This window comes from Crocodylus siamensis, chromosome 3 (assembly GCF_052110815.1).
Source record: "Crocodylus siamensis isolate JL-2025a chromosome 3, ASM5211081v1, whole genome shotgun sequence".
Taxonomy (NCBI): domain Eukaryota; kingdom Metazoa; phylum Chordata; order Crocodylia; family Crocodylidae; genus Crocodylus; species Crocodylus siamensis.
Window position 1 is genome coordinate 69,681,898 of NC_143397.1, and position 18,626 is coordinate 69,700,523.

Consider the following 18,626-nt stretch of genomic DNA (forward strand, 5'->3'; position numbering starts at 1 on the left):
ACATCTTTGACTGTTGTAATTCTGCTGCTGGGCCTTGCAAAGCCATGGTTTGCCTTTTTTTTTTAATGGGTTTGAAGGGGGTCAGGGGCAGAACATGGAGATGTTTGAGGCAGGGCTAGGGAGCAAGGGAATGGGGACAATGGCTACAATAGAAACTCAAATCTCAACTGAACATGATAAACAACAAGCAAGACTCTGAGCTCAGCTACACTGCTGGAAATTCTGGGTAACTTCAATCAAGTTATACACCCATGTATAAGAGGCCAGCTTGTATTCATGAAAGGACTTTAACAAAATTCAGTGCACAAAGATTCATACTTGCTATTATACAGATCTTCAGAAAAAAATAGCAAATTTTAAAACAGGTAAATACATGCATGCATGTGTCCCCAAAATGTCAGCTAAATCATAATGGAAACTCTATTTTCTAGGGCAATATTCCATAATACAGTTATGCGTAATACTCTACCTTTGGAAAGAGTAACAAAATATCCACACATAAAAATTTCTCCATTTAAGGATGATAATTTCTTTTAGACAGAATCAGCCCAATTACCTTGATTTTTTTCCACATAATGTTACTCCACCTACACTGGTAAAAGTGAATATTTTAAAATCCTGTTTCAACTAGTGTTGTAATTATTCACACCTAGAATACTCTCGTGTAATATCTGTATGCCTATATTAAGAAGCAAAGGTTTTCAAAGGTCATTAAAGCAGTTTTTCATTGCTTCCTCAGTTGTTCTAGAAGACTCCTAGAGGGTGGGTGGGAAGATATTAATGATATCAGGGGGTTAATTTTTATTAAATAACAACATATTTTAAACCAGAACACTGAGAAAAATGCAGCTGGAATATTACCTTTGCCAGTGTGTTGGACCTTGACAGCATACTTCATGTTTGGTCCAGACCATTAACAAGAAGGGCTTCTTAAATTCAGTGGGGTCAGAAGTTTAGTTTATTTTGCAAGAATAACACTATTAACAGCTCCTATTCTTTCATGTCACCAGAGTTAACACCCACACATTCCAACACTGGTTAATGCAGGCCAGCCAAGTGAAGACTGGAGCTACTAAGGGCAGTCATTTTTGCTGGGATATTTTAAAACAGAATTTATACTGTGCTTTGAAAACAATCTAAAAGGATCAATCTACCTTATGAATCTGTTGTAGACCTACAGAGAGAGAAAGATGGATGGATGAGAGCATATAAAAGCAAGTAAATCTGACTCTGTATATTGATTTTTCAAAGGACAGTGTAGAGCATTTTGGTGAGATCTTATATATCACTGCTAAGGACCAAATGCTGTTGTGCATATGTCTCAAGAATGTTAGTATTCATCACCAGCTGATGCACTGTTGTATGCTTTCATTATGTAGTTTTGTAAATAATCTGGTTTTCATTGGAGGAAGTTACAGTTTAATACACCTCAAAACAAACAGGATAGAATATCACAAGGAGATCTTTGTGTAGCTTTAACTAAGGAGATCCCTTGTGGTTGTCAGATAATCAAAATTAGTGGTGGTTTGAAGTACACAAGCAGGTTTTTTTTTTTTTAGAGTTCTTTTCATCAACAAGAGGAAATCCATGGTTTAATAATGAAATCAAAATAGAAAAATCTGCCTATCACACCATCTTCTTCTCTCTGTTTCCCTTTTTCTAAATCACCAACCAATCAGTATGAAGTATACAGCATCTCTATTTGAGTAACCATTTTCTAAATATTCTAGATAAATTAGTCGGATTTAGCTTCCACTTCTTCATTTAACAAAGCCCGCCTTTCCGAAGAAGTGTTTTCTTCTTAAAATGTTCGAAACAAACAATATGCAAACAGAACTCGCAACAAAAACCTGAATATTTTTATAGATTGCTACATAGTAGCTTTATAGCAAAATATAGTATGTGAGATCTAGAATAATTCAGCTCTAGTGTTCATTTGTGCCACTCACGCAAACATTCACATAATATACTTATTCCTCAAGGCACCCATTTAAACAAAAGTGTTTTATTGTAATACATTTCTGCTATTCTGCTAGTGAATCTTTAAGATTATGTTTTACTGAATACCATAAGATATAGTTAATTGTTTGGTCGAAATAAATGTATAATGCTCAACACTGAGACAAAAAGATCCTTTGCTCTTGTATAAAGTCAATAAACATACTGCCTTAACAAGATTCTTTACAAAAAATGAATAGCTCACCAACTTATCTATAAACCTGGGACTGACTCTGCAGATGAGAGTATCTGAATAGATTAGCAAACCACCTCCAAGTAATACTCCAACAGAAACAGCAGAACAAGAGACCCTATAATATTTGTATGTAATATATGATGTGAATGGAAAATGCAGTTTACCTTCTTCGGTTTCATGCCACACAATTCCCTCCAAGTTCACACTGGTGCCAGGCTCACAGGGTCCAAGGCATTCAGGTTCTGTTACTACTCCAACTTCACAAGTGTTTACACCCACTGAACGAGTCCGTACCAAAAGCTGCTCGACTGGTGCTGCAATATTGGATGAAGATGGGGAAAAGTAGGAAGGCAGAATCTGAGGTGTGATACTGCTGGAAATCGGAGGTGGAGGTGCAGGCACTGTAAACAGGGGATCAACCTGAAAACAACAGACAATTTTACTATAATGGTGCTCAGATTAGAACAAAATAGAACAGAACATGAGAGTGCTTAAAACTCTGCTACAGTGCAAACAAGTATTCAAGTACATTGTGGGGTGATTTCAACCTTGCATTAGGACCTCTTTTGGCATGTAGATTCATACTGCACATGAAGCATTCATTATGGAAAATCTGTTATGCTAATCAAAAGAAAACACTAAAGTTCTGGAAGAATATGCCCCATTGCCTTAGACTGCTAACATAAAATAATAAAGAATTAAAGCCACCGTTTTTCTTGGCTCTGGCAGAAAAGTGATTTGTGGATAGAAATTAATGTTTCAAAAACAGGAACTGCATTTTTTTTCAAGAAAAACATTTCTGAAAGCACACAAGGATATATGAATGCCACACTTCTCTGTGCACCATAAAGAAATTATGTATGTGGTGCATCTCAAATACTCAATATACCATACACAATCCCTTGTCATCCAAGCATTTAACAGGCATTAGGCTTACCCAGCTGATAATATACAGACAAAAAATTATACCCATGCCCTTACAATAACAAAGATTACAACCCTTACAGAAATCAAAACTACCCAGCTAACTGTAAAGGGTTACCAAAATACAAATTACAAGAACAAAAATTATTAGCCAATACATTTTATTTGTATGCTGATTTAGAAACACCACTACATTTTTGCACTGCTTTCATGAAATTGCAAGAGATTTTCCACATATGGGGCTCTACCTTGTGGGGTGCTGAGGACTCAGGCTTGACCTAGCAAAGACTTTACTGTGTGATGGGGATTTTTAAAAAAAATTTTTAGGTCTTTTCCATTCTGTAGACTCATTTCCATATTCACCCCCAAGCATTTCAAAGCTCAGTATTTTACTATGGACATAATATTCTCTTTGTCACACAAAAAGGAAGTAAAAGGAGGAAATGAGCTCCTAGTTAAACAGCTGAACCAGTCATCTGTGTCAGTTTCTTGTTTATATCTGTGAAGGACTCTTCTACACCGTGGTACATTAAAATGATAAACTAATGTGCATTTGGCACATCTGATCCAAAATTTCACCAAAACATCCTCCATCATCTGAATGTTTTAAAGGTTAAATTTCCTGTTGTCAATTCTGTAATAAAATGTCTTTAACTCTTTGTCCCTTTGTTGTACTGTATCCCTAATGATAAAGATGAGGAGCAAAGACATCTAGAAGCCATGCAGCAGATGCTATGATTTATGTTTCATGTAAATGCAGCTCAATGCAGTTCAAAATTCATATTGATGTTTACTCTTTTAAAATCAACTTGACAAATGCAGACCTAGAGAGGGGAAAAATTGGAGGGACCATGCTAATTTCTGCATTCTTTATGTCACATATAAACATTTAATCACAGAATTTAATTTAATTCCTCAGCCTGATGAAGGGTGTTAGTGCCTGAAAGCTTGCAAAAAAAGATTTTTTTCCAACTATTTGAGTTGGTCTAATAAAAGATATCATATTTACCCAAAGAACCTTGTCTGCTTATGTCCTTAGACCAACATGGCTACAACCCATTACCCTTTAGTCACAGAAAGCATATTCATGATTTCAAAACTTTCCTTTTGAAAAATGTTGATTGACTTCCTTCAAGCAGCAAGTTTTACTTGTTTAAGCATTGCTCATGCATCTAAGAATTGGACCATTGAGCTGCGCACAGAAATCTAAATATATAAAAGGCCTTAAACTGCCTCTTTTACCTTTGGCCTAACTGGTCATAAACAAAAAGGAAAGGAATTCTGGCTGCAAGCCTGAAAATCAGATTAAGTTTAGAAGCAGCTGACTGAATTGTGATCTCAGTTACACTGGGTTAAGTAGGGTAATTAAATTCAAATTCTTAAGATAGTTATTATATTAGGACTAATAATATTTCTGGGTTAAAACACAGGAAATTGGGGGGGCGGTATTTTAAAAACAGACCCTAAAATGTTACCCGCAATTTTGCAACCACGCTTATCCACATCTATGCTTTTGCATGTAAACTGTATTATCTACCTCTGGATAGCTATCCACCTGATCTGCATATACAAAAGTTCACTTGTACACATGCTATTTACTTCCTTGCAGTGAGTTCACTGCATTTTAAAGATTTTTTCCCCCCTGCAGGCAAATATAAATGAAGAAAATAAATGAACAACTGAATCAATCCACCAATCCTGAAAGCCTATTAGCACCTGCATACATTTACAGACTTAAATGGAGTTACTAGAGCATAAAAATGATGTAACAAAGTATTTTCATACCTCATACTTTTCTTTTACCACCATTAAACTTAAGAGATAGGCAACAGTAAAAATAAGGAAGCATAGCAGTATGGAATTGAGAGCATGCAGGTAAGTCAAATGTCAACTGACCTTGAAAAACACTTAGTTCTTGCAAAAATTCTTTGAACCAAATAAGCATTACATAAAACAATGCCTATTCATTCAGAGAATAGAGAAGAGACTGATTTTAAACTGCAGAGATTACGACTGTAACTTGCCAGAAGGGAATTCCCTTGTGGAAGCAAACTACTACATGGCATACAGCCCTGCTACCTTAGTGTAGGGATTATGGCAGAGCTCCACTCCACCAATCCTCTAATGGAATAAAGTGCCTTAGGGACAAAATAGAGGAGCTCTTAATATACTCTGTGTCATGCTGGAGAAAAACCAGGCAGCAGAACCTGGTACGTGGAAACCTCCACTCCATCTTGCAAGTACTGAAAAAACCTAAGTCTGTGCCCTCATAAAACTGTGTAATGCTAAATGAACTGCCTGGCTGCTAGTTTTCACGTGGCTTTGTAAAGCTGATCACATTCCTGCTTCCCAGATGACATAATTCTTCTATAGCATGCACCTATCACAAAGCAAGAGGAAACAACGTGTTTATTGCCGGGACACTAAGAAGAACAAATGTTGTAAATGAATGAAGCCAAGATTGGGAGATACTGTTTTCCCATTCCCAAAGCATTTCAAAAAAGAAAAAAAAAAAGGAAATTCATTTTTAACAGTTTACACCCTCCCCCAAATACCCTATTTGCTACAATATTTTGCACTGTTCACTTGCTTCTCTCAACTTGCTGATAAATGTCCAAATTTTCTTACTTACTAAAAATACGCCTCAACTAGTACACTACAACCACAAGGAACTGGGTTAAAAAAGCTAGAACGTGAATATTACAGGGAAAAAAAGGAACTGTTGTACTGTGAAATCAATATAAAAAAAAAAATCACTTGTACAGAGATAGATGATTTTTTGACTGTTCATATAGTCTCTGCCAGCGCAAACATTTCCTTGCTTATAATAAAAAGTGTAGAACCTAAATATTGCTCTGGTTTCCAATTTTTTAAAATTATCCCTTCTTATTTGATCATCATAAAGGCAGGATAGCAAAGTGGTAGTTCTCAGTGATCATCACTGTGGTATCACAATTGTTTTTATGAATTCTCAAAAGGGCACTGATGTAAGCTATTAGAGGCAAAGAGAGAAGCAGGAAGGCAACCATCTCCAGTGGAAAAAAGGCATGTAAGTCTAACATCTGGTGGTGGCAGTCTGTCAAACTGAGGAAAGTTAATGTCAAGAACAGACGCTCTGCAGTTTCTCACTGTTATTTTTGCATGATTATTCCCAGGTGTTGGTACATGCTGAGCAGTAGCCTCGCTATTTATCACACAGGAGATTCCAAATGGGTGGGGGAGTTAAAACAGAGGAAGGTTATTTACACAGATCATGGCTCTCAATATACACAATCAAAGGGCTTAAAAATCTACAGAAATATTCAAGCAATATTTTTTTCAATCATCTTATTCAAGGGCTTTTTGAGAGCCGATTAGTAATGATGGCTACAAAGCTGGAGTGTTGTTTGTGGCAGCTTTCCAGTGCCTAGTCTTTGATTGTATCAGGCAGTGATGGTTGTCAGTACTAGAAAGCTGACAGAAAATGAAGAACGCCTGCCAACGAATGTATAGAAAGTGCTCCACTGCGCACTCCTCTATCTGAACATGACAAAAAAAGACATTTTAGTGACTGCACTGTGAAGGATTCTCTTTAGGAGGAGGGTAGAAGAGAAAAGCACTGTCACCTTAACTGGAAACAAGAATGGCTCTTTAATGTATGTGGTTTTACTTTGGCTTCTCTGCACTTCTGGGCTAAGTATACAGACATTCAAAAAAATGGAGGCAGAAGCGATCCAATCTACTCATGTTTCTCTAGGCTGTGTAGACTGAATTGTGAGCAAACGAAACATATGTTTGCCCTTTGTTGCAGGGAGGCAGGGAAATGCCTGCACTGGCCAAGACCAGGAGGTGTGGGGTGCTCCTGCGTACCTCCCAGAGTGCCAGACACTGAGGAGGGCAGCTGAGCCCAGCCAAGCAGGTACCATCCCGGACTGGCCTGGTGCACAGCCCCAGCCCACTGCTGTCAGCCATAGGAAGGGGGAGCCGGCACAGAATCTCTCCCCAGCCCTGCCACGGCAGCGAGGGAGGGGGAAAAGTGGAGGCCCCCACCTTACGGACCTAGCTTCCCCAGGCAGAACTGGGGTCTGCACAGCTAGGATCTTCACCTGGGCACATGGGAAAGCCCCTGCCACATGCCCCCCCCCAACTGTGAAGACCCCAGCTGGGGCAGGGAGAGGGGAGGCATGGCTGGGGACTCTACTTCCCCCTACACTGCTAAGAGGCAGCAACTTATAGAGAGCCCCAGCCAGGTAGCCAGAGGCAGCAGAAAAGAGGGACAGGAAGTCCCCACAGCACTGGCTCCTCCAGCTGTGAAGACCATGGCTTGGGGAGGGGTCTGGGAGGTACTCTGTCTCCCCCCCCCGGCCTCCTGGCTCACAGGCACAGGCAGGACACTGGGCTTAGGAGCAGAGGCTTTGCTGGCAGGATCAGCAGGCCTGAACTATTTTGGACCAAGGTTGAGAAGTAGGCTTAAACTACTGGACAGGTCTCAGACTTACACCAGTCACCAGCCCCCTTTTTTAAAATCAACATAAATTTAACTTGAGCGTCTTCACAGATTACAGCTGTAGAAATATATCATGGAGGTTAATATCTCAGGAAGGAATATCCAAAGCCACACGGAATCATTTCATGACATGCATGAAAGTCATGATGTGACCTTTCCCAAAATACATCCTCCATTACAAATCAAGCAGCACAGGCTGCAAGCTCACCTTAAGATTATAATGTACAAGAAAATGCAGCACCCTAAAGTGGCATTCACTTTTTTTTTTTAATATACATAAATGAATTTCATTTTCATTGAATCATCTCTTCTAAAATAAAACTGGGGGAGTTTGGAAATTACTTTCCAAAATTTTGAGACCAAATAGCATGTAGTTTGGCATTACCGTAAAGCAGTGATTCTCAATCGGGGTGTTGCAACATCCTGGGCTGCCTTGAGATCTTTTCAGAGGTGTCATAGGATAGCATGCAATATTAACACTTTAGGTGTGCAAATACGATTAACAAGATAAACCCAGCTGTTTTGAATAAGAGCCCATAGTGTTAACCAAATTCTGGTGTGTTGTGTGGTCTTCGAGTTCTTTGCAATACAAAAAACTGCTATACGATTTTTCCATAGTAAAAAAAATGAGTGAAAACTAAGAGCTGGCATATTCCAAGGAGTGCCTTGAGTCTAAAAGGTTGAGAACCACTAGCCTAAAGTATATCTGTCCTCCCTCCAGGTAGTACTGAAAAAACAATAACCCCAGACCGCCTAATTCTAAGCTTCCAACAGTGTAAAACAGGAGTGATACTATTGAAATTAAAGGAATTACAGAGGTAAAACAGTGGTAACAGAAGTGTATGACATTAAAGACAATGCTGTTCCTGCTACAACCCCTTGAAAAAAACTGAAATAATACTTTTGTCATGATCAAAGAAGAATCTGAGTTTCCTCTGAAAAATCTGAGTTTTTGAAGAAATAAGAGAAATGTATCTCTCCATTAGTGGAAAATTTTAAGTACTGAGCTAATGAAGAAAAACAATTCGGTGTCTCTAACACCTTACAGCCTGTCCTATTCTCCACAGCTGTATTTGCACTATTGGCAAAAAGAATAAGGGCAAAATTGAATACAATTCTGTTTTTAATTTTTATTACTATTTTATATTGTTTCATTTTATTAAATTTTATGTATCATCATATATTATGTTTGATTTTACTTTTGTTTAAATTACTAGAATGTGTAATTTTATTGTATGCTTTTACCAATAACTACAAATTATGTCATTTTATTATATAATTTTATTGTTAGGTCTACTATATCATTTTGGCAAAGGTGTAAATAAACTGCTATTAATAACAATCCTTATTTCAAAACCTTTTGGTCACTGCTTACTGTAGTACTACCAAAAGAAAGTTTAAATTAAAAAAAAAATGTTTTTCCCAAAATTCATAGAGAAAAATGTTAGGTCAACAGAAAAATGTTTAAAAAACAGAACGCAATATTAAATCTTTTAAGCCCTTCAAAAGCAAATTATGGAAACAAATATAAGTCCTGCTGCCTTCTTTCAATAAAGTAACCATGTCTGTCAATCCCAGGGGTGGGCAAAATGCGGCCCACGGGCCGGATCTGGCCTGTCAGACCATTCTATCCGACCCGTGGGGCCCCTAAGAAAATTTAGAAAATTAATATTTATCTGCCCCTTGCTGCCTGTCATGTGGCCTTCAATGGCTTGCCAAAACTTAGTAAGTGTCCCTCCGCCTGAAATAATTGCCCGCCTCAGTCTATCCCCTACCTGTCTTCAAGAACTTCTATACCAGTCCAGTTGCTGGGTTCTAGATCCTTTTAGCCAACAGAGTACACAGTCTTTCAAGGGCAACATATGTATAATCAACATGTATAATAAGGCTCAGACTTCAGATGAATACCTCACAAAAAGTATTTTCACGGAAACTGGGCTGACCGCACTCTTTAGGAAATGAACAATGCTAATGAGAAAGATTATAACATGAACTAAAACCTTTCAATAAATTCTGATACAGGGATTGAACTTACTAGTAGATGTTAAACTGTATAAATAAGGACTTTAAACTTGTAAAGAATCTCAAGAAAAAGGGAATTAACAGACAGAGAAAATTCCTCTTGTTTTTCAACAACCTCTATTAGCTTACATGCTTGGGACTTCCCAGAGCAGTTTCACCCATTTTAGCATGGGAGAGATTAGCATTTGACAGCTGCCAGCAACACCATTCTGCCAAAGCTGCATCTGTGAAAGCCTGCATGGCAACTCTAATGTTTGGCAGAGGCCTGGGATGATGCCTAGATAACCACCTGCAAATTTCTAGTGAACATGCTTCCCTTTTTTCAGCCCAAGAAAATCACAGCGATTGTAATAAATGGCCCTTAAATGTCTCTGGCACAGTTTTTTTTTTCTCCTGGAAACACAAGTCTTCTTGGAAAAGACTATCCACTATCTCAAGTTGCCGCCTGGCCCTTCTCCAAGCCTTAATGACAAATAAACAGCCTTCAAAAGGCCCTGACATACACTATCCTGAAGAGTCACAGCATTCTAAGGACATCTAAATAATGAGAGTCTTTCTTTGTTCTGATTGGGGGAGAATGTAAATATAAGACTCTCTCCTGTTTCCAGTGGAAATCTGATGTCTCAGTCTGAATTATAGGAGAGTTCTAAGATCATGCTTGTTTTGTGAAGGATCAGATACAGCTATTTCCTGAGAGATGCCTGTAGTTCTATGGCCTTCCAGATGAACGCACCCCAACAAGGAAAATAAATTCTAAAGACAGTAGTCACACAGGTGTTCTTCTCAGAAGGAGTCTCCTGTGGTTCAGTGGTACAGTCCCTGTCTACCACACAGGAGACCTGGGTTGGATTTCCAGACACTTATACAACTACAACCATGAAGGCACCAAACACCTGGGCTCAGTCTGGTCTTTGGATTCTGTCTCAGTGGCCTAAAAGGAAGATGGAAAGTCTAGGCAACCTCCACTCCTCCAAAAATTCCTGCCCAGGCATATGCATCCAAGGTCTGGGTGGGACTCCTGCATACAGCATGATCCAGTAGGATCGACAGTTGCCATTCTTCTCAAAGATTTAAGGATTGGAGCCTTCAGGAAGCTCAATTAAAATAAAATGTGGTATCGAACTATAGAAAATACTCCACCAAACCAGTAACAGCTGATGTTCAAAACTGAACTTAATGTAGGTGAACTCAACTCCATGCCCAGCCTCACTTGTAGAAAGTTGGAGCAACCTTGACACTCTGGCCTAGGATGAACGTGTCCTTGCTTTATCACATTACTGTGATAAAGTTTTCCGAGCTTTAGTATGTACATGAAGGTGATGGATTCCTGCATTGTACCATGACTAAAATAACATCAATTGATGAGCTTGTTCCCTTCAGGTTTTTACTCTCCATATCCAAGCCAATTGTGCAAATTGTGGCAGATTGGAATAATTTGTTATCCCTTGCCTATCAGACATGCTCATACCTATGATCACTATCTTCTGGGACAACTGCCTCCAAAGCCAGTACAGAGCCTATAAGCACTAATACTACTACCTTGGTTAGCTTTGCAGAGTCTTACACTGTTGTAGCCAACAGTGAAGTGAGGCTCAGGGTATACTAAAGGATCTGTATCATTTGCTCTGGCCTCTTTATACCTACTACAATTTCAGTCCTTTTCTTTTCTGTATTTTTTCTGTATATATTCCAAACCATTTGTGACCTGCCCCACTTCTGTACATACTGTTGAATACTCTCATTTCAGTTTTGTGATATCACAAACATACCGTTGATTTAATTCCTAGACTCTCCAGTTTGCATGGATCCTGATGAGCCAATCCATCACAATGTTTATTTTTCCTGCTATATGGCTCACCAAGACTGTCTGTATCCTTGCAGTTACAATGTGATCCCCTGACTCTTTCTGTATGCCATAAACACATCACTGTCTAATTAGGCCCTTATGGATGAAGCTTTCAATGTATTCTGAAAAGTTAACAGGATTCATCTCACCACCTTGGACACTGGTGCATTTACAGACCACTTTATTTTTGCATTCACTGATCATAGGTTATAATTTTGTCTAGACAGGCTTCCCTGCCCACAGTATTGGCATCTATGATAAGTAAGAGAAATGGTTACCCATATTAGTCTGAAGTCTTGCAGAAGAAAGGGTGTTGTATCTTACAGACTAACTAAAACAGAACTGCATAAAATTTTGTAAGCAACAGTTTACTTCAGATGAGATGAAGGGACTGCCTTATTTGTGCTAAATTCCTTTCAGTGTTCTGCTGTCTTCTCCTGGGACCATCTAATGGAACACAAGATCCAAAGTCAGGCAGGTATTTTGAAAACTTTATCCCACTCTTTATTATCCTCAGTGGGTGCACTTATTGTGCAGTAATTTAGGTTAGTACGCAGTGATTGAAAATTACTGTGCAGTATGGATGCGCCTCTACACGGGTATGCCTGTACTGCACAGTAACTATAGCATCTTATGCCAACTTGGACATAAATTTGCTACCTGCATAATGCAGGTAACAAATTTACACCCAAGTAATTACTGCACAGCAATGCACATGTAGATGCATTATGGCACAGTAACACTGTGTGGGCAGCTGACTTGGGATTAATTTTACTCCCAAACTGGTCCACACACAGCATTACTGCGTTGTAATGCCTGCATGTGTAAACACCAGCCTAAAAGCTGCTTACTGCACAGTAAATTACTGTGTAGTAAATGTATTTGTAGACATGCTCCATCTGTCACACACTTATTCAAATGGTTCTATTCTGCTTTTGGTTACATCATTGTGAATCCAGAGTAATTCCACTGAAAAGCAACTGAATTTGCCTCAGTATGCTTGTTTTAACAGGGAAGTGAGAAAGTCAGCTTTGCCGGTGATATTTCAAGGAGCATTACAAATTCCTTCTGAAAATAGTCAAAATGCAGTGAAGGTTTTTTATTGGAAAAATCCACCCAAAGTGAAGTGCTAAAATTATTTTTTGTTCATTCATTTTATTTAAATAGAATTTAGTGCTGGTGAAAAAATGTTTACTGATAGCCTTGTAAGAGTGAGACTCAAGGAATAAATTAACCTGCAACACAAATACAAAGGAATGTACAGAAAGTAACTATATAGGAATGAGCAGGGCAAATTTTCCCATCTACCCATGTGTTACCAAAGAAGGGCCTTACTGCACCTAAAGCAGTACCTTTAAGAAAGAGGGGGAACTGAATTTTTGTGCCCTTTTCATTCTTATTCTAACATTAAATGTCAATAAGGTTACAAATTAGGTGACAACTGTAACTGGGTGGAGAACATATTATTTGGTTAGAGGCCACTGAACAGATACTTGATAGCCAAATCTTTTTTTCTCTGTTAGACTTTAGGATCCATTAACATCTGCTATCTAGTCCCCCTGAAGCTTGTTTAGCATTTCAATGGTTTAACTTTTTTCACTGATTTTGTCTAGGTACTAACGTGACCTCATTACCATACCATCTAAGAACCCCCCACCTTCCCCAGGACATTTTTATCCCCATTAGGGAATTTTATTTTATAGATGGAGAACTGTGATCAAATGGTTTCACAATCACTAATAGAGCCAGGAACTGAACCCAGATCTCTAGTTTCAATCCAATGATTTAACTACCAGGTAATCTTTCCTCCATTCACACATTATTTCATGTATTACTGTTATCACCCAAATGTTATCAGCATTTACAGCATTTGAAAGCTTACCAATCACGGAAGCACTGTTTTCGCCAAATAAGAAAACAACAAATATCTAGACAAGTTTCTTTGCGTGAATCCGATATCAAATAACAAATATCTATTAAATGAAGTAATTAAAAGTGCTCTAAGTTTCATATATCGTTTTCTCCAATTCAGTGCTGCTTTTATTCCCTCCTTTAATGTGCTGGCATATTCATGTTCCTTTGCAGTCATGGTATGACAGAGCCCACTACAAAAACACTTCTTTATATTTGGTAGAAATTCAAATATTTTGCCCAAGTGAAATGAAAAATAAACCTAATCTAAACTGTCATAAAATCATGAAATGCCTCTGGCAGTTCTATCAAAGTATATAGACATGTACAGACCCTTTGAAGAAATGAAACTGCAGTTTATCAAGTGTGATTTATAAGCAACACTGATTTAGCTGGGAGATAACACTGCTGTCTAATCATTAGTAGTCAGACAACAGCCATGTGAACACATCAATTATGGGCCACTGCCAAAAGCCCTTGAGATCCTGGAGATTAACAGCCAATCCTCTGTTTTACAAGCTCACATCAAAAAGAATATTAATAAGAGGAGGGGCAATGTGAAAGCTTGTCAGAGTAATTCAGCCACTAAAACAAGGCATTTTTTTCTTCTGCTCTGCCTTGAACCGGTCCATGAAAGAAGCTGGCATCAGCTACAAAGTGTAGAGCTGCCAATTTCTCAGAAAATGTTTTTCATTAACATATGGGAAGTTGTAAAGGGCTGCAAAAGCTCTATTTGGAGGATAAAGGCGACAATTTTTATGCATTCTTTTCTTTAATGCATCAATCATCAACAGCAATCTTTATTCAAATATTTGGAAATTAACACCCATGCCCAGAAGTACTTGCTGCCTTTTCTCTTCCTCAAAGGCAGCAGGTTTTTAAAATCAGAAATAAATTAGGCAGTCTCCAAGATATCAATCTGACTAGTCAATCAGAATACCTAAACTAAAAGCTCTAACAAATAACCATCACCCTGTCTTGTTTCATCTCCAAAATCGGGTTACTTATAGAACATTGCCTGGCTGCTGCTTATAGACTGACTTTATTTCCCATCTCAGGTGACTGAGAAAGCCTGACTAGAAATCTATTCTCATTACCATGGAGGGAGGGATACATCAAGACAAAAATATGCCTGCAAAGGGAACAATATTACAATACTTGCTTCTTCACACAAACCAAAACATTCCCTTTGAGATAAGATTCAATAACACATTGCTGGGAATTAATAAATAAAATAATAGCCATAACCACAAACAATTTTAGAGGCTGATCCACATTTACAAAGCTTAGATCAGTAGTTCTCAATTGTTGGAGGCATCCTACATTACATTTGAGATATCCCTCAGAAAATGTCAGCTCTTAATTTTCACTCTTTTTTACTGCAAATAAATAAATAAATAAAAATTGGGCAATTCTTCAGTTGCAAAGAACTCAGAAAGCCAACAACAGGTCAGAATAGTTTTAACACTATGAATTCCTATTTGAAATCTGTACGTTTATCTTGTGAATCATGTTTGCGCACCTAACAGTACTAACATTGTGTAGCACCCTTAAGGGGTTCCCAAAGCACTCCAAGGGTGTCATAACATCCTGGTTCAGAATCACTGGCTTAGAGAAAGATGCGATAAAATGTATGGTTTTAAAACATATTTGCTAATGGCTGTTTACCTCCAGTATATTCTGAGAACCAAGGAAAGTTGGAAGACCCAGTCCCACCAAAATTAAATAACTATAAACACAGAGGTACTTCATTTTCAATAGCAAATCTAATAATGAAACACATAGGAGACACAGATGACTAAACAGATAAGGTATATCAAGCAACTAATTGTACATGCAGATTCATGTAAAACAGGAGTGGTCAACTGTGGGCTTGCAGGCCAGATCTAGCCCCCAGGACCTTGTCAGTTGGCCTACAGGGTTCCTCACAGGCCCATGGGGAGCCCCACAAGCTATGGACCTGTGAACTAGATCTGGTGTGGGGTTCGATCCCAGCATATCAGCTGGTGGTGTGCGGCTCCAGAACCCAATTCTGGGCACAAAGGGCTAAGCAGGGGCAGCCTGATCCAGATCCAAACTTGCAGGTCCAGTTCTGGGGCACAGGGTGTGATCTAGCCCGTGGACTGACCCCACAACACTTATTTGGTCCACAGGGTCTAAAGGCTGTTATTTCTTTAGATCAGTGGTACTCAATCGTGTTAACACTTGAGAGAATTTAAAACTCATTTTTCCAAGTCATAACATCTTTAAAAGCCTCAAACAGGTGGCCATTCTGTTAGGAAAAAGGACTTTTCAACTAAGTTTCAAATCAAATTACTAAAAAGCTCTTATCTTAGTTCATCTTCAGATAAGCTATTCAGTAGTTCAAGGCTGAACAACAAAGATTAAGCAATGAAACCCTGATTTTTATACTCAATGGCTTGGCTAAAATATCAAAAAGCTTGCTAAATAAAGTAAAAATACATAAAAGTGTTTCTAGTTGGTGTTACTCTAATTTTCATTGGCCAGTTCTTATCCTCTATATACACTATATCTTGTTTACAATTAGACCTGTTTACTTTTAAGCAGCTTTAGCAAGACCTCTAACCTAGTTTTTTTTTTCTTTTCCATTCCCTGTTTCTTGAATTTTCTAAAATGGCTTACACCTTGTGACATCCTCTGGCCTCATCATTTCCTTTGCCTCTTCTTCTTCTCTTACCCAAACTTTGGCCAAGGAAAAGCAAGCAAATGTTATATCAGATCGCCATCATGCAACTTAAGGCCTACTATAGTTTAAATGGCTAGGGTTCATTTGTACCATCTGACACATCTATGCTGCAATCCAGAGGAGAGCTGGTAGCTTCTACCAGGGTGCATAGAGAAGTGACAATTTTCACCCAATCTGGTCACAGAAAGCAGTTTACAGCTGTGACTAAACACAAAAGCAGGGGGGCAAACAGCTTAAAAAATGGCTGATCAGGTGACAATCTGGCCTCTGATTGTATGAGGTATCAGATAAAGATGTTTCAAAGTGTAGTGCCTTTTGTAACTTTTCTCTCTGGACCTCCCAACCTGTCATTGTTTTCAGAATGGAAGGGGAGAAAGGGAGCGGAGGGAATTCAGTCTGGGTATTTTTCAGCACCCCACCCTTCAGCACCAGCTGGGGAGCCCCAAGAACAAGTGGTCTCCGTTCTGACAACAGCGAAAACTGGCAGAGCCATGACCATTGTTACGGGAACCTGGCTTGCAGGCTCCCAGCCCATGGCTAGGTTCTTCCCACCCTCTTCTCGCTGGAACCAACAGTGAACTTCTGTTTGGTCTGGGGTAAGGTTATAACTCAGAATGCTTTGCAAAAATTGTTCTGAGTTACAGCTGGGAGCTATACTTCTGACCTACCTTTAAACTACCTGGCTTAGTACCAGTAGCAGTGAAGCCAAAGCAATGCAGACTTCAGTATGGGCTGAACAAACCGAGGCTCTGGCAGAAAGAGGTAGTTAGCAATGTTAGTCTGAAGTCAAGCAGAAGGCAGGGTAGACTTGAACCTTATAGACTAATAACTAAAAGCATCTGATGAAGTAAACCGCTGCTTACAAAAGCTTATGCTATGCATTTGACTTGGTTAACGAGTCTCTAGCCCAGGGGTAGGCAACTTCCAGCATGGGTGCCAGAGTATGGCACATGCACCTTGGGGTGAATGGCAGGGAACAGGCCAGGGCTGCGCTGCCACAACAAGCTCCTGGCATGCCAACATCTTACAAGCAAAGCTTGCAGGTGTTTTTGGCTGTCACTATTAAATTTACCTTGGGCCTGTCTACTCAGCAGTTCCTAATCTGTGGTATGAGTAACACCCATGGCATGCAGACAACCTGACAGTGGTGCACATTAACAGATGTATTACTATTACTTTATAATGACTAAGATTTGCTGCTGGTACTTAAGGTTGAACTGAAGAATTGGCTGGTGGTACTTAAGGTTGTATTGTTTTAAATTGGTGGTGTGCCGTCTGTCAGAGTTTGGGAACCGCTGGTCTATGTGTGAACCTGAGCTGGGGCAGAGGATTCTAGGGGCCTCCAGTTCTGCTGAAGGTGGGCAGCCCTGGCTTTAGATATTTCTTCACTATAAAGCAGTATGATCTTACCTCGAGTTGATCAGTTTGCGTAAGTTACATCAGGCTGAATGAAAGAAAAATTATTTTTCTCAGTACAGTATAGTAAACTTAGTATGCCATATTGGAATATTTCAACCCTCTTGTAGAGGTTAAAGGGAAACTTAATCTCTGTGTGGGAGGTGTCTAGAAATTCCATGCTTCACAGCCTCTGCTAGTCACCTGTAGAGGACACAGAATTTTTTTTTACCCATGAATACATTATTTGCCTTTCATTATAGTTGCAATGTGTGTAATCCCCACCGCTACCACCTTCCCTTGAAGCATTGGAGGGTGCGGGTTTGGCTGGGAATTAAGAACTCAACAGTCGTCTGTGGCAGATTTGTCTCATGTAATTAGGGTCATATCAAATGCTAGATTCCGGGTCAAATTCTATTTTACTTATTAGACACATAAGTGAATTTAGATGGCTAACTACGATTTGATTCCACCCTGAAAATCTATTTACACGTCTAAGTTTGTAACAACCATCAGCTTACTGTGAAGTTTAAAAAAAAAAGCAGTGAAGAGGATGAGGACCCACTCACCTTTTGTATTAACAGTTTTTCAGGATAGAATAGAATTGCACTAATTAGGCATATAAAATTTGGTTTCTAATTTTTACAATGCCCCCAGCATTTATCCTCTGAAAATCAGGAACCTTTAAGTTGCCACGGCTTTGACAACCAAAAATAGAGATCTTCTAAAACAGTAGCCAACATCTGAAAAAAAAAAAAAAAAACCTCTAACACTTTGAATGACTAAATATAGGGCCCGTTAATCCAAAACCCATTGGAATCAATGGAAAGGCTTCCACTGACTGCAGTAAATTTTGGGTCAGGCCTGGAATATGCACAGTTCATCCGTTCACCAAGTTCAGACTCTTATAGCAATCTCTTTATTAGAGCAACTAAAGGGGAAAAAAATCAAATCAATCACTGGAATACTTTATAATCTGTTTTTAGGTCTTCTAGAGATAAATACATTTATTTCTTCAAAATAGTTTTAAATGAAGAATCAAAGTGATAGAAATCGCTGATGTAAAACCAATATGTACGAAAGTCAAATACAAATTATAATGGCAAATTAATGAAATTATATGGTTTCTAAACCAGAGACT

At 38.8% G+C, this 18,626-nt stretch overlaps 1 protein-coding gene across 5 annotated transcripts in view; it reads right to left on the reverse strand.

Annotated features, from left to right (window-relative positions):
• ZNF608 (zinc finger protein 608) overlaps positions 1-18,626 on the reverse strand; it is a 104,509-nt gene that overhangs the window by 54,962 nt on the left and 30,921 nt on the right. For all 5 annotated transcript variants that reach the window (XM_090038467.1, XM_090038471.1, XM_090038468.1 and 2 more), the window contains exon 3: positions 2,359-2,614. In XM_090038467.1, coding sequence (XP_089894593.1) covers positions 2,359-2,614 — 256 coding nt within the window. The remainder of the gene's footprint in view (positions 1-2,358; positions 2,615-18,626) is intronic.